Below are 15095 nucleotides of genomic sequence, written 5' to 3'. Positions count from 1 at the left end.
CAATACCCAATAATGACAAAGCGAAAACAGGTTTTTATACATTTTTGCAAATGTATTAAAAATAAAATACAGAAATACCTTATTTACATAAGTATTCAGACCATTTGCTATGAGACTCGAAATAGAGCTCAGGTGCATCCTGTTTTCATTGATCATCCGTGAGATGTTTCTACAACTTGATTGGAGTCCACCTGTGGTAAATTCAATTGATTGGACATGATTTGGAAAGGCACAGTCAGAGCAAAAACCAAGCTCAGAGACAAGATTGTATTAAGGCACAGATCTGGGGAAGGGTACCAAAACATTTCTGCAGCATTGAAGGTCCCCAAGAACACTGTGGCCTCCATCATTCTTTAAATGGAAGAAGTTTGGAACCACCAAGACTCTTCCTAGAGCTGGCCTCTGGCCAAACTGAGCAATCGGGGAGAAGAGCCTTGGTCAGGGAGGTGACCTAGAACCCGATGATCACTCTTACAGAGCTCCAGAGTTCCTCTGTGGAGATGAGAGAACCTTCCAGAAGGACAACCATCTCTGCAGCACTCCACCAATCAGGCCTTTATGGTAGAGTGGCCAGACGGAAGACACTCCTCAGTAAAAGGAACATGACAGCCCGCTTGGAGTTTGCCAAAAGGCACCTAAAGGACTCTCAGACCATGAGAAACAAGATTCTCTGGTCTGATGAAACAAAGATTGAACTCTTTGGCCTGAATGCCAAGCGTCACGTTTGGAGGAAACCTGGCACCATCCCTACGGTGAAGCATGGTGGTGGCAGCATCATGCTGTGGGGCTGTTTTTCAGCGGCAGGGACTGGGAGACAAGTCAAGATCAAGGGAAAGATGAACGGAGCAAAGGACAGAGAGATTCTTGATGAAAACCTGCTCCAGAGCACTCAGGACGTCAGACTAGGGTGAATGTTCACCTTCCAACAGGACAACGACCCTAAGCACACAGCCAAGACAACGCAGGAGTGGCTTCGGGACAAGTCTCTGAATGTCCTTGAGTGGCCCAGCCAGAGCCCGGACTTGAACCTGATCGAACATCTCTGGAGAGACCTGAAAATAGCTGTGGAGCGACGCGCGCCATCCAACCTGACAGAGCTTGAGAGGATCTGCAGAGAAGAATGGGAGAAACTCCCCAAATACAGATGTGCCAAGCTTGTAGCATCATGCCCAAGAAGACTCGAGGCTGTAATCACTGACAAAGGTGCTTCAACAAAGTACTGAGTAAAGGGTCAGAATACTTGTGTAAATGTGATATTTAAGTTTTTAATATTTTATAAATTTGCAAAACTTTCTAAAAACCTGTTTTTGCTTTCTCATTGTGTGATGAGGAAAAAAAAATGTAATCAATTTTAGAATAAGGCTGTAACATAATCTTTTGGGGAAAAAGTAAAGGTGTCTGAATACTTTTCGAATGCACTGAATATCTGTTTTGGCTTCTTGCCGTCATTTAGTAGTGTACAAATCATTTAGAATTATATTCCGGCCCCCCGACCATCCGCTCAAGAAAGAATCGACCCGCGTCTGAATGTAGTTGGGGATCCGTGATCTATTAGATTCACATTCAAAGCCCTATCATATACAGTAGGCTCAAATTCCCCATAGGTAAGAAGACTATACCGATTGATTCATAGTAACTATCCAATAAGTTACAGATGTAAGATCTTAGTTTGAGCCAGTTTGCTACAGCAGGAAAAAAAATCCTGCAACAACAGGAAATGTGAATTATTTTTAAACCTCAAATATACTACAAGTTTTACATTGCAAGTCAGTTCTCCAGCAACAGGGTGATCAAATTAAGATCCTACATCTGTAGGATTCAACCATAACAACTAATGTCACACTCAGTATTACATCACTGTATGACATCACTGTATCTTCTCTCTCAGGAGGAAGAGGAAAGGGAGAGGTGGAAAGGGGAAGGCTAAATGTGGTGGTCGTGGCAACCAGAAGACTCGAGACCAGGCCAGTTCCAAACCACCAAGTAAAACACCTCAGCGTGATCCCGCACTCTCCCCGACAACCAACCTGCCAATCACTGCAGCCAACCGATCTGAGGCAGCACAGAAGCCTGAGGGGCCGGATAAAGAGCTCACACCAGTCAATGAGGGACAAGAAAAAGCTGAGATTGAGGAAAGCAATACAGGTTAGATTTAAACTTATTTAGGAAAAGTTGTTATGTCACGTGGATAGAAAGTAGATGGCTAGAAGACATTATTCTCATGCCTATTCTTGCTTTTACCAACAGAAAACCAGGTTGTCCAATCAGAAGTCTCACCTGACACAACTAGCCAATCAGGCACATCCTTATCTAACCACTCTACAGAGGAGGTGGGGCCAGAGACATCTCCTGACCTATCGAATGGCCTATCACCTAAAGCCCCTCCTCTCCTAAGGGAATTGGACACAGAACTCCTCCAATCAGGAAAGCTGATGTTGACAGGTAGGTTGTTTTTTATATCCATCTCATTTAATATCCTTCCGTCCCTTACTTTCCTTTTATTCTTACTTATCCACCCTTAACCACTCTTTCTCCACTCATGCCACTATACTCCTTTCACCCTCACCCTCTCCCTCTCTCTCTCTCTCTCTCTCTCTCTCTCTCTCTCTCTCTCTCCCTCTGTCTCTCTGTAGGTACGGTGGACAGGCTGGGACGGGCTGTGGTTATCACTGAAACGCATCTCCCAGAGGACGGTTGCCGTGCGGACGAGATGGGCCGTGTCTTGGCCTGTTATCACAGGATCACCCGGTAATACTCTGTCACTATGTCAAACTGTCCATATCACAGTCTAGTCTGGGGGACCCTTTATAGCGTAACACTGGCAGCTTCCCTATATAGTGTATTTATTCCTTGTGTTATTATCTTTATGCATTGTTGGGAAGGGCACGTAAGTAAGCATTTCACTGTTAGTCTACACCTGTGGTTTACAAAGCATGTGACAACTACAAATTGATTTGATTTGTTTTGAGCTAGTCTAACAAACTGTGATACTTTATATAGTGGTTTTTATAGTTGTTTTATAGTTGTTTTTGACAGAAACTGAAACATGTTATCCCGTCTTCCCCTCTCCCCCTCCCTCTATCTCTTTCTTCCTCATTCAGCCCTTCTGCTAAAGAGCGTGGTCTAACAGTAATAGTAGACAGTAGACAATCTCCTCCCTCCGCTCTCTGCCTCGCCGCACTGAAACAATTACAGGTGAGGAAGAGTTAAATGTTGAAGTGCTAAGAGTGTTTATACATGTATGTGTTTATATGTAGACGTGTTTATGTTGAGAGGGCGTCTCTAATGTGTGTTTGTACGTCTGTGTGTGCATGCGTTCCAGGCTGTGGTCCCGGGAGGTCTTGGCTCTGTCCTCATTCTGGTGGAGGAGCAGCAGCAGGAGTCGTCTCCACACACTCTAGAGGGAGTAGAGGTGACTACACACACACACACACACACACACTTCTTCTCTCATTTATCTCCATTTGGCCTCTGCCCATGTCACTTTAATAGAAAATGATGTCATATGTTTTTATAGAACGGACTATCCTTCATCCTCCTCCCTACTCGTCCCTTCAGTGACAATATTATAATCTTTTTATTTTACATCCATGTGCTTATCTACACTAAAGATAACAATTACATTTTAGAAAAACAATGGCAACACTAGCTATCCTCTCATGGAATTTGAAAGGGCTTAATATTTCTATCAAGCGTTTCAGCTGTCTTGATATTCTAGCTAGAAACCATATTGATATAGCAATGCTCCAAGAAACACACCTGCACCAAAGGTACACACATAGAATAGGGAACCATTTGTACAAACTGGTTGCTTTTTCATCAACCCAAAACAAAACTAAGGGTGTAATCATAATGATGAATAAGAAACTCGAAATCAACTTCCTTGGTAAAGGCAAGACCAAGAAGGCAGAATCACTTTCCTTAAATGTATCCATAATGGAAAGAAAATTGCCTTTAATGTGTATGTTCCAGATTCATATGATCCTACATTTTTTGATTCTCTGAACAGCATATTGATCGAATTAACTGAATTCCAACTCGTTATTGGGACAGACATGAATGCCATTCTGGACATGCAGAACAAATCTAATAAGACCAACTACAATCCACAGGCAACCAAGGCTCTACAACATACAGTATACTCTCTGATTACAACCTCATTAATGCCTGGCGAGCTCATAACCCTAAAGCAAAAGAGTGCACTTTCTATTCAAACAGGAGCAAAACATTCTCCCAAATCGATGTTGGACTATTATTTACTCCTCTATGTTCTTTAATCAAGAAAATAGAAATACGACATATGAGGCTGATCATTATGCTTATTACTGCCAGATACACATGTCAGAATCTCCTACAAGAGACACAAGATGGTGCTTTAATGTTTGCTTACTACAAAATCCTACTGTCTGTGAACAATTTTAAACTGAATTGAATTAATTCATAATGATTAACAAATATTCAGTCGATGATCCTCCGATTCTATGGGATGCCATTAAAGGTTTTATTAAAAACAATGCAACTGCATTTGTATCTGGACAGAATAAATCACAATTAAAGAATATATCAGAGTTGGAAAAGCTGTTAACGAGAGGGTTCACAAAAAACACTTTTTTTCAGAATAGGGTAGTGACTACTCTCTTCAAAGTTAAGACTGAACTAAATCTATTGATAAGACAGAGAGCAGAGTTTGCCATCCATTGAGTTAGACTCAACCATTACTTCCATGGTAATCGACCCAGTCACCTACTGGCTAATAAGCTTCACAGTAATGATCAATTAGCGGCTATTGCAACTATTGAATCTGAGTCCGATTAATTACCATCAGAACCCAAATTAATCAACCATTGATTCTATCGTTTCTATAAAGAATTGTACACCTATGATTGTAAATCCACATAAGCCAGTTTGAGTCCTTTTTAAAGGATATAAGAACTCTTCTCTCAACTGAGGAAGCAGGCTTGCTGGAAGCCCAAATCTCTCTCCATGAACTCAAAGGGGCATTGGATAACATAAATAAAGGCAAATCACCTGGTTGTGACGGTATCCCTCCTGAGATCTATTACATGTTTTGTTACCAATTAGATCCACTGTTACTTGAATGATTAACACAGCTGTTCACAAAGGTTCATTTGTAAATACGGCACTAATTTCTCTTTTATAAAAAAAGGTAAGGACGTCACCCAGTGCTCTCACTACCGCCCTCTATCTTTGATAAACACAGATATTAAACTGTTTTCAAAAATTCTGTTGTCCCATCTTACTTACCCAAATTGGTACATCTGGACCAAAGCAGGCTTGTTAAAAAAATATTATTCTCAGATAACCTCCGTCGTTTATTACATATCTTACATGCTTTATCAGAGACCAAAGCCGGGAAGTTCTATCTCTCGACACAGAAAAAGCTTTTGATAGACTAGAATGGTCATGTCTTTGGTCGGTTTTGGAACATATGGGACTTGGCTCATTAATATGATTAAAATACTATATGCCAAACCCTTGGCCATGGTAATAACAGGAAATACCTGCTCTGTTCTGTTCGGAATAACTAGAAGTAGCAGGCACGGTGATCCCATCTCACCTCTGCTAATTTTTATTGTCTATGGAACCCCTGGCCCAGGCAATTCGACAATCGAAAGAAATTACACCAATATCTATCAATTCTACAGATCATGTCATCTCATTATACACTGATGATATCTTACTTTATCTAGACAATGTATCTCAATCCTCCCCAAAAGCTTTGAAGGTCATAGACAAATTCAGCTCCATCTCAAGTTAGAAAATAAATCTAACCAAACCTGCCCTAATGCTTCTCAAGACCCCGATGGAGGACTCCATCTCTACGTATAGAATCTCAATCGTTTCCCATTTTAAATATTTGGGAATTGATATATTTCCATCCTTCCCTTGTCTCCCCCTTCTGGCTATTGGGATAAAATCCATAGTGCAGTTTCAAAATGTATACTGAACAAAAATATAAATGCAACATGTAAAGTGTTGGTCCCATGTTTCATGAGCTGAAATAAAAGATCCCAGAAATGTTCCATATGCACAAAAAGCTTATTTCTCTTAAATTGTGTACACAAATGTGTTTACATCCCTGCTGATTATTAAACAGCATGATCATTACACAGGTGCACACTCTAAAATGTGCAGTTTTGTCACACAACACAATGCCACAGATGTCTCAAGTTTTGAGGAAGCATGAACTTGGCATGCTGACTGTAGGAATGTCCACCAGAGCTGTTGGCAGAAAATGTAATGTTAATTTCTCTACCATAAGCCGCCTCCAACGTCATTTTAGAGAATTTGGAAGTACGTCCAACCGGCCTCACAACCACAGACCACGTGTAACCATACCAGCCCAGGACCTCCACATTCGTCTTCTTTAACTGCGGGATTGTCTGAGACCAGCCACCCGGACAGATGATGACACTGAGTAGTATTTCTGTGTAATAAAGCCCTTTTGTGGGGAAAAACTCATTCTGATTGGCTGGGCCTTGCTCCCAAGTGGATATGGGGTGGTGGGGACTGACAACCAACCTGTGTTGCTAGGCGGGGTGTGAAGGGGTAGATGCGGTGGGTTGGACGGAGACATGTTGGACAGGGGGGAATGGGATGGGGAGTTGGAGGTGTAGGCCCACCTATTTTTGTTTCTCTCTTCTCTACATACCAATTTTATAATGACAAAATCTTGTGTGATCTTTTTCAAACCACTGTGCCAACCCAAACTTAGTTGGCTCAGATATATTTTTTTCACATTGTCCTTTTCATCACAGTTCCAGCAACTATGGTCAATGCGTAACCAGACCAGCTCAGTACAGCTTGATTTGGCTTGGCTCCGTTTGGCTCAGTAGTGTGAAAAGCCCTCTATATTCTGGCCGTGTATCACTTCCTTCCCAGAATCTGATCTTCTTTTCTCTGTGTCCTGTGTAGGTGCACACGGTGCGAGGGACAGGGGTCCTTCAGCAGTATATAGACAGGCAGCAGCTGCCCCTGGAGATGGACGGAGACTACAAACACTGCCACTCTGACTGGCTGGCCTTCAGACTGGTGAGGGAGGGAGGGAGGGAGGGAGGGAGGGAGGGAGGGAGGGAGGGAGGGAGGGAGATGGACGGAGACTACAAACACTGCCACTCTGACTGGCTGGCCTTCAGACTGGTGAGAGGGGGAAGGAAGGAGAGAGGATGAGAGGGGGAGGGGACGGATGGAGGGAGGGAGGGAAAGAGAGGAGAAGAAGAGAGGGGAAGAGGGGAGAGGGAAGGCAGGGAAAGAGAGAGAGAAAAGGATGTTCCCAGCATGTGTCAGGCACTCAGAATGTCATGTTTAGCACTTAGAATGCCAAGACTTATAGTCATAAAGTGCAACCTATTCTTTCTCAAATCAATTCAGATTCCACATGCAGCTAAATCAATACGCCGCTATTGGCATTTTGAATATGAGATAGACCCAGACTGACTGGACTGATTTGTCAATTCACACTTATCTCAAATTGAATAGGCTGTACTTTATGACTATAAGTCTTGGCATTCTAAGTGCTAAACTTGACATTCTGAGTGCTAGACGCACAAGATCGCACACACGCACACATACACTCACGTATGTTACCCATGGCATTTGACTTGAATTAAAAAGTTAACTCACTAAAAATGTCATTTCTTTAAAGGTGCACTATGCAGAAATCAACCATTTCCTGGTTGCTAAAATTCTAATAGTTCGCCTATTTCAGTTTATGTGACAAAACAAGCAACAGTGTAGAGAGTCATTGTACCATCTAAACCATTGTGAAATATATTTTCCATAACCCTAAATATTGTATTTTCAGTTGTTTGAAGCTGGTGTACAAAACCGAAAGTAAAAGACGCAAAACTAAACTTAAGAACGGGAAGCATAGAAATAGCACACATAGAACAGATCTACTGCTTCTTAGACTTGCTTTCAATGAGAATGACAGATTTATAACTCACATTTCTATGTGATTTTGTCGGGTCGCCCAAAAAGTTACATATTGCAACTTTAAAGTTATGAAATCAGCAGTATCAATGGTCACGTTTTCACCATCAAGCCCTTCTATGTCATGTGCAATATCAGCTAATATAGGTGTGTCCCAAATGACACCATATTCCCTATGTAGTGCACTACTATTGGCCAGAACTCTATGGGCCCTGGTCAAAAGTAATGCTGTGGCCCATAGTAGTGCACTATGTAGGGAATAGGGTGCCGTTTAAACTATTGACTAACTGTACTACGTTACTCCTATCCTGTTTCTGCTGTTAGAGTGTGGAGAGTCTAACTGAGTGTTGTGAGAGCGCCCTCTCTCTGTTGGAGGATGCACTGCAGTCTATGGACACAGCACCACTACCAGACTGTATCAAGGTAGGATACATGCATTACTGTATCACCACATGTATTTGGTCTAACATGGTACCACACAAGTCAGTGAGGTGTTATGGGGAGAAATACTAGCAGTAATAATTGAGAAACTGAATTGAACTTGAGAACATTTCAGTAAACTTTAGGAACTTTTAAAAAAGTTGAAGAACTTTTGAGTAAATGTAACATACTTTCTGTGTGAACCATCTGGGTATACAACACAACACAAGGTTAATCTCAGTATATTTTTTACTATTTTCCAGAATGTTCCTCTAAGTATGGACAAACACAGACAGCTGATGACGAGCGTCCTAGTCGACCAACGGCTGACTGAGCTGCAGCGGAGGGGCGGGGCCTGGCTGGCAGGGCTGGCCAATGGCACATCAGGACTAGCAAAGCGGTCCCCAGACTGCAGGTACCACCATCTACCGTGTCCCATCAGTGATAATGCAGTTCAAATAGATTATCCTATCATAGATATAATGTATGAGATAACGGTTCCTATTGTAATACTTCTCAATCTGCTATCTCTTTCATTAAAGGGATACTTCAGGATTTTTTTTTTTACCTACTTCCCCAGAGTCAGATGAACTCGTGGATACCAGTTTTATGTCTCTGTGTCCAGTATGAAGGAAGTTAGAGGTAGATTTGTGAGCCAATGCTAACTAGTGTTAGCACTATGACTGGAAGTCTATGGGTATCTATTGTTTTGGGCGAATCCTAACTTACACATTTTCACTTAGTCATGCATTGATGTCAATGGGAGAGTAAGTGAATTTTCAACTTAAGTGGAAATTAGTATTCGCTCTTATATGATCATATTCTATATGACCTTTGAACTCTGCGCCTTCAGGGCTGCTCTGGCTGCGACCTCTAACCTCTATGACAGCGTGGATGATGCCCTCCACCGCCTCGTCCGCATGTCCAATCAGAGGGGCAGTGACCTGGAAGCCCTCGGCCGATTGGATGCCATGGTGGACAAACTGGAAAAGGTAGGAGAGAGAGAGGGAAGCACAGAAAGAACACTATAGTAGTATAATAGTACAGTGTGGAGCAGCAGTTAAATAGTTCTCTCTTTGAAAAGGTTGTTGAGAGAAAACAGACTGTTGTCTTACAATTTGATACTAATGGTTTTTCAAATGACTATTATTTCATAGTAATTTCACCCTCCCTCCCTCCCTCCCTCCCTCCCTCCTCTCCCATCCCTCTCAACCTCTCTCTATCAGTGTGAGAGGGAGATAGAGCAGATCCAGGATCAGTTGGAAGACTACAGGGAGCCTCCCATCTCTCTCAGCAGACTCTCCCTCAAACAGCAGAAGTTCAAGACTTTCAGAGAGTCGGCCAATGTGAGTGTGTGCGTGTGTGTGTCATGTGTGAGTTTGTGTTAATGTGTTTCTGTATAATATCTATGTTGCTCATCTGTATATTTTCTGTGTGTGTGTGATGTGTGTGTGTGTGTATGTGTGTGTGTGTGTGTGTGCGTGCGTGCGTGTGCATAGGAGCTGCACACTGTGACCCTGGCGGTCCTTGGAGATCTGGAGAGCTGGTCTGAGCTGGACTGGGGGGGACTGAGAGAGGTGCAGGTCAGGGTACCACCGGTCAGAGAGAGACTCAGAGACATGTCTCACTGTCTGTCTGACTGCTGGACAACACTGGACAACACACAGAGACTACTGTCCACACTGACCGAGGTAAACACACAGAGACTACTGTCCACACTGACCGAGGTAAATATACGTACCAGTGGAGGCCACTGATGGGAGAATGGCTCATAATAATGGTCACAACGGGGAGAAAATGGAATGGCATCAAACACCTGGAAACCATGTGTTTGATGTATTTGATACCATTCCACTGATTCCGCTCCAGTCATTACCACGAGCCCGTTCTGCCCAATTAAGGTGCCACCAACCTCCTGTGATACATACAGGTCCAGTCAAAAGTTTGGACACACCTACTCATTCAAGGGTTTTTCTTTATTTTTACTATTTTCTACATTGTAGAATAATAGTGAAGACATCAAAACTATGAAATAACACAAATGGAATCATGTAGTAACCAAAAAATTGTTAAACAAATCAAAATATATTTTATATTTGAGATTCTTCAAAGTAGCCACCCTTTGCCTTGATGACAGCTTTGCACACTCTTGACATTCTCTCAACCAGCTTCAGGAGGAATGCTTTTCCAACAGTCTTGAAGGAGTTCCTACATATGCTGAGCACTTGTTGGCTGCTTTTCCTTCACTCTGCGGTCCAACTCATCCCAAACCATCTCAATTGGGTTGAGGTTGGGTGATTGTGGAGGCCAGGTCATCTGATGCAGCATTCCATCACTCTCCTTCTTGGTAAAATAGCCCTTACACAGCCTGGAGGTGTGTTGGGTCATTGTCCTGTTGAAAAACAAATGATAGTCCCACTAAGCGCAAACCAGATGGGATGGCGTATCGCTGCAGAATGCTGTGGTAGCCATGCTGGTTAAGTGTGCCTTGAATTCTAAATAAATCACAGACTCATCAGACCAAAGGACAGATTTCCACCGGTCTAATGTCCATTGCTAGTGTTTCTTGGCCCAAGCAAGTCTCTTCTTCTTATTGTTGTCCTTAAGTAGTGGTTTCTTTGCAGCAATTCGACCATGAAGGCCTGATTCATGCAGTCTCCTCTGAACTGTTGATGTTGAGATGTGTCTGTTACTTGAACTCTGAAGCATTTATTTGGGCTGCAATCTGAGGTGCAGTTAACTCTAATGAACTTATCCTCTGCAGCAGAGGTAACTCTGGGTCTTCCTTTCCTGCGGCGGTCCTCATGAGAGCCAGTTTCATCATAGCACTTAATGGTTTTTGCAACTGCATTTGAAGAAACTTTCAAAGTTCTTGACATTTTCCAGATTGACTGACCTTCATGTCTTAAAGTAATGATGGACTATCGTTTCTCTTTGCTTATTTGAGCTGTTCTTGCCATAGTATGGACTTTTTCTTTCCTTCTTAATGCATTTGAGCCACTCTGTTGTGTTGTGACAAGGTAGGGGTGGTATACAGAAGATAGCCCTATTTGGTAAAAAACCTTCCACAAATTAACTTTTAACAAGGCACCTGTTAATTGAAATGCATTCCAGGTGACTACCTCATGAAGCTGGTTGAGATAATGCCAAGAGTGTTCAAAGCTGTCATCAAGGCAAAGGGTGGCTACTTTGAAGAATCTCAAATATAAAATATATTTTGATTTGTTTAACACTTTTTTGGTTACTACATGATTCCATATGTGTTATTTCATAGTGTTGATGTCTTCACTATTATTCTACAATGTAGAAAATAGTAAAAATAAAGAAAAACCCTGGAATTAGTAGATCTGTCCAAACGTTTGACTGGTACTGTACAAACATACATTATACCGTACACACATACATGAGACACATAGACAAAGACACAAGCATGACACGCTCAGTCACGACACACACGCACTCATGCACACACACACACATACTGAAATGCGCATAATTCGAACAAGCGTACATTAACAGCAACACACACAGTTATGACACTGTCAACTAACCCCTATTTGTCATTTTCTCCCCTCTCTACATCTCTCCACCCCTCCAGGCCAACCAGTGGTGCGACGTCATCTCCTCCACCTCACCCTCCCCCTCCACCCCCCTCTCCTCCCTCCCTCCCATTCCGCCATCCCGTTTCCAGGACGCCCGTGCCTTAGCCTTGGAGCTGGGTGGTGGAGCTCTCCTGGACCTGTGGTCTCAGACCCTGGAGCGATACCAACGCACCGTGGCCCAGGTCAGTCATTCAGTCTATCTATCTATCTATCTATCTATCTATCTATCTATCTATCTATCTATCTATCTATCTATCTATCTATCTATCTATCTATCTATCTATCTATCTATCTATCTGTCTATCTGTCTATCTATCTATCTATCTATCTATCTATCTATCTATCTATCTATCTATCTATCTATCTATCTATCTATCTATCTATCTATCTGTCTATTGATATATCTATCTACACTCAGAAAAGGTGTATCTAGAACCTAAAAGGGTTCTTCGGCTGTCCCCATAGGAGAACCCTTTGAAGAACCCTTGTTGATTCCAGGTAGAATCGTTTTGGTTCCAGGTATAACCGTTTTGGGTTCCATGTAGAACCCTTTCCACAGAGGGTTCTACATGGAACCCAAAATGGTTGTACCTGGAACCAAAACTGATTTTACCTGGAACTAAAAAGGGTTCTCCTATGGGGACAGCCGAAGAACCCTTTTGGAACCCTTTTTTCTAAGAGTATATCTCGCTACTGTACTTATAATATATTCACAACACTCTAAGGAGATTTGTGTCTGTTTATGTAAAAAAAAGAGCCATGGTATGTGAAGAGGAAATTAAATGTTTACGATTTCTGTTCTGTGGATATTACGGGTGCACTATGCAGAAATGTCTCCGCCATTTCCTGGTTGTTAAAATTCTAATAGTTTGCCTAATTTCAGTTTATGTGACAAAACAAGCAAGTATAGTGTAGAGAATCATTGTACCATCTAAACCGCTGTGAAATATATTTTCCATAACCAACAATATTTTATTTTCAGCTGTTTGAAGCTGGTGTACAAAACCAAAAGTAGAAGACGCAAAAACTAAACTTAAGAATGGGAAGCATAGAAATAGCACACATAGAATAGATCTACTGCTTCTTAGACTGGCTTTCGATGAGAATGACAGATCAATAACTCATATTTCTATGTGAATTTGGTCGGGTCGCCCCAAAGGTTACATATTGCAGCTTTAAGCGGTGGTGTTACCATCTAAGCGTTTGTAAAACACACACAGGCATGTACACACACGCAGGTCTGGTGTCCCATGCTAGAGCTCACATCTGGGCATTGTGAATATCTGAATCCCTCACACACACACACACCATGCCAGGGCTCACATCAGTCACCCTTTTGGAACCATTTTTTCTAAGAATATATCTATCTATCTATCTATCTATCTATCTATCTATCTATCTATCTATCTATCTATCTATCTATCTATCTATCTATCTGTCTATCTGTCTGTCTGTCTGTCTGTCTGTCTGTCTGTCTGTCTGTCTGTCTGTCTGTCTGTCTGTCTGTCTGTCTGTCTGTCTGTCTGTCTGTCTGTCTGTCTGTCTGTCTGTCTGTCTGTCTGTCTGTCTGTCTGTCTGTCTGTCTGTCTGTCTGTCTGTCTGTCTGTCTGTCTGTCTGTCTGTCTGTCTGTCTGTCTGTCTGTCTGTCTGTCTGTCTGTCTGTCTGTCTGTCTGTCTGTCTGTCTGTCTGTCTGTCTGTCTGTCTGTCTGTCTGTCTGTCTGTCTGTCGGTCGTATCTACAGTATCTATCTATATCTACCTCTCTCTCTCTATCTATCTTTTAACAATGCCCACCGTTTCTGCTACTGCTCCTCAGGTCAAACCCAGGCTGCTGCAGCAGGCAGAGCGGGGTCAGAACCAGGGCCAGGCCCGGCCCAAGACCCCCTCCACCTCCAGTCTGTGGGACCTGATGGGGCCCGAGGGAGAGGGAGACTGGGGTGTGGGGGCCGGGGGAGGGGAAGGAGGCCTCCAGTCCTGGGGGTCCCTGGCTTCACTGTTTCGCCCACAGACCTGCTCCACCCTGAAGATAGGAGAGGAGAAAGGGAATAAGAAGGGGGGAACAGGAGGAGGAGGTGGAGGAGGAGGTGGAGGAGGAGCGGGAGGAGGAGCGGGAGGAGGGAAGTTTCTGCAGAATCTGCTGCATCCAGTGTAAGTGTTTGTTTGTGTTTGTGTGGTGAGGGATGGCTGTAAAAACTGCCTGTATTTATGTGTGGTTTTAGATTATAATGGATTGCATAACATCTCCAGTGTGTTAGCCATCACCTGCTGGGTGTTGACGAACAGTGGCGATTCAGCATGTAGAATCATCGGGAAACAGAAAATGACGGCCGATATTCTGGTCAGAGATCACCCGCTGCTGTTCGTCTTCACGGTGTCTCTTTTACATTGTAGGATCATAGATACATCACCTCACTCTCCCTCTCCTCTCCCTCGCTCTCTCTCTCTCTCTCTCTGGCTCTCTGTCTCTCTGTCTCTCGCTCAATTCAATTCTAAGGGGCTTTATTTATCAGGTATTGTCCTAACTCTGCTCTGCATGTATTATTTGGGGTTTTTACGTTGCATGCAAAGGATATTTTTGAATTAGTTTTAGCCAGATCCTAATTGGGATGTCGCTTTTATATTCATTTTGATAGCATAGATGGCCCTTCTTAGAAGGCCCTTCTCTCTCTATCTCTCTCTCTCTCTCTGCCAGGGAAAAGGAGGCGTATTTTCGGTTTAACTGGCTCTGTGACCCCTTCCTCCCCAACCCTGTGGAAACCTATCAGTTGACTCGGTGCCTAGAATAACGAAACGTTGAGAGATAAAATCAGGCAAGACAGGTTCTTACACATGCTGCTAACCTGCTAGACTGTCGACCGCAGGCTGGTGAATAAGAGAGAGAGAGAGAGAGAGAGAGAGAGAGAGAGAGAGAGAGAGAGAGAGAGAGAGGAGAGAGAGAGAGAGAGAGAGAGAGAGAGAGAGAGAGAGAGAGAGAGAGAGAGAGAGAGAGAGAGAGAGAGAGAGAGAGAGAGAGAGAGAGAGAAGAGAGAGAGAGAGAGAGAGAGAGAGAGGAGAGAAGAGAGAGAGAGAGGAAGAGAGGATAGAGAGCAGGAGAGAGCCAGAGAGAGAGGAGAGTGAGAG

General features: G+C 43.0%; 1 protein-coding gene across 1 annotated transcript in view; it reads left to right on the top strand.

The window, feature by feature from the left end:
* LOC311132539 (rho guanine nucleotide exchange factor 40-like) overlaps nucleotides 1-14127 on the top strand; it is a gene marked incomplete at its 3' end in the record, with an annotated part of 33728 nt that extends 19601 nt beyond the window's left edge. Inside the window, 13 exon segments of the mRNA XM_084165806.1 lie at nucleotides 1889-2145; nucleotides 2248-2442; nucleotides 2634-2748; nucleotides 3102-3195; nucleotides 3323-3412; nucleotides 6937-7053; nucleotides 8278-8376; nucleotides 8637-8788; nucleotides 9227-9365; nucleotides 9600-9719; nucleotides 9873-10064; nucleotides 11972-12157; nucleotides 13792-14127. Of these exon segments, the coding sequence (XP_084021932.1) occupies nucleotides 1889-2145; nucleotides 2248-2442; nucleotides 2634-2748; nucleotides 3102-3195; nucleotides 3323-3412; nucleotides 6937-7053; nucleotides 8278-8376; nucleotides 8637-8788; nucleotides 9227-9365; nucleotides 9600-9719; nucleotides 9873-10064; nucleotides 11972-12157; nucleotides 13792-14127 (2092 nt within the window).
* Between the last annotated feature and the right edge of the window lie 968 nt (nucleotides 14128-15095).

Source organism: Coregonus lavaretus (genome assembly GCF_964263955.1).
Source record: "Coregonus lavaretus genome assembly, chromosome: 7".
Classification (NCBI taxonomy): domain Eukaryota; kingdom Metazoa; phylum Chordata; class Actinopteri; order Salmoniformes; family Salmonidae; genus Coregonus; species Coregonus lavaretus.
Note: the sequence above shows the minus strand (reverse complement) of the source record. Positions and strands in the feature narration are given on the sequence as shown.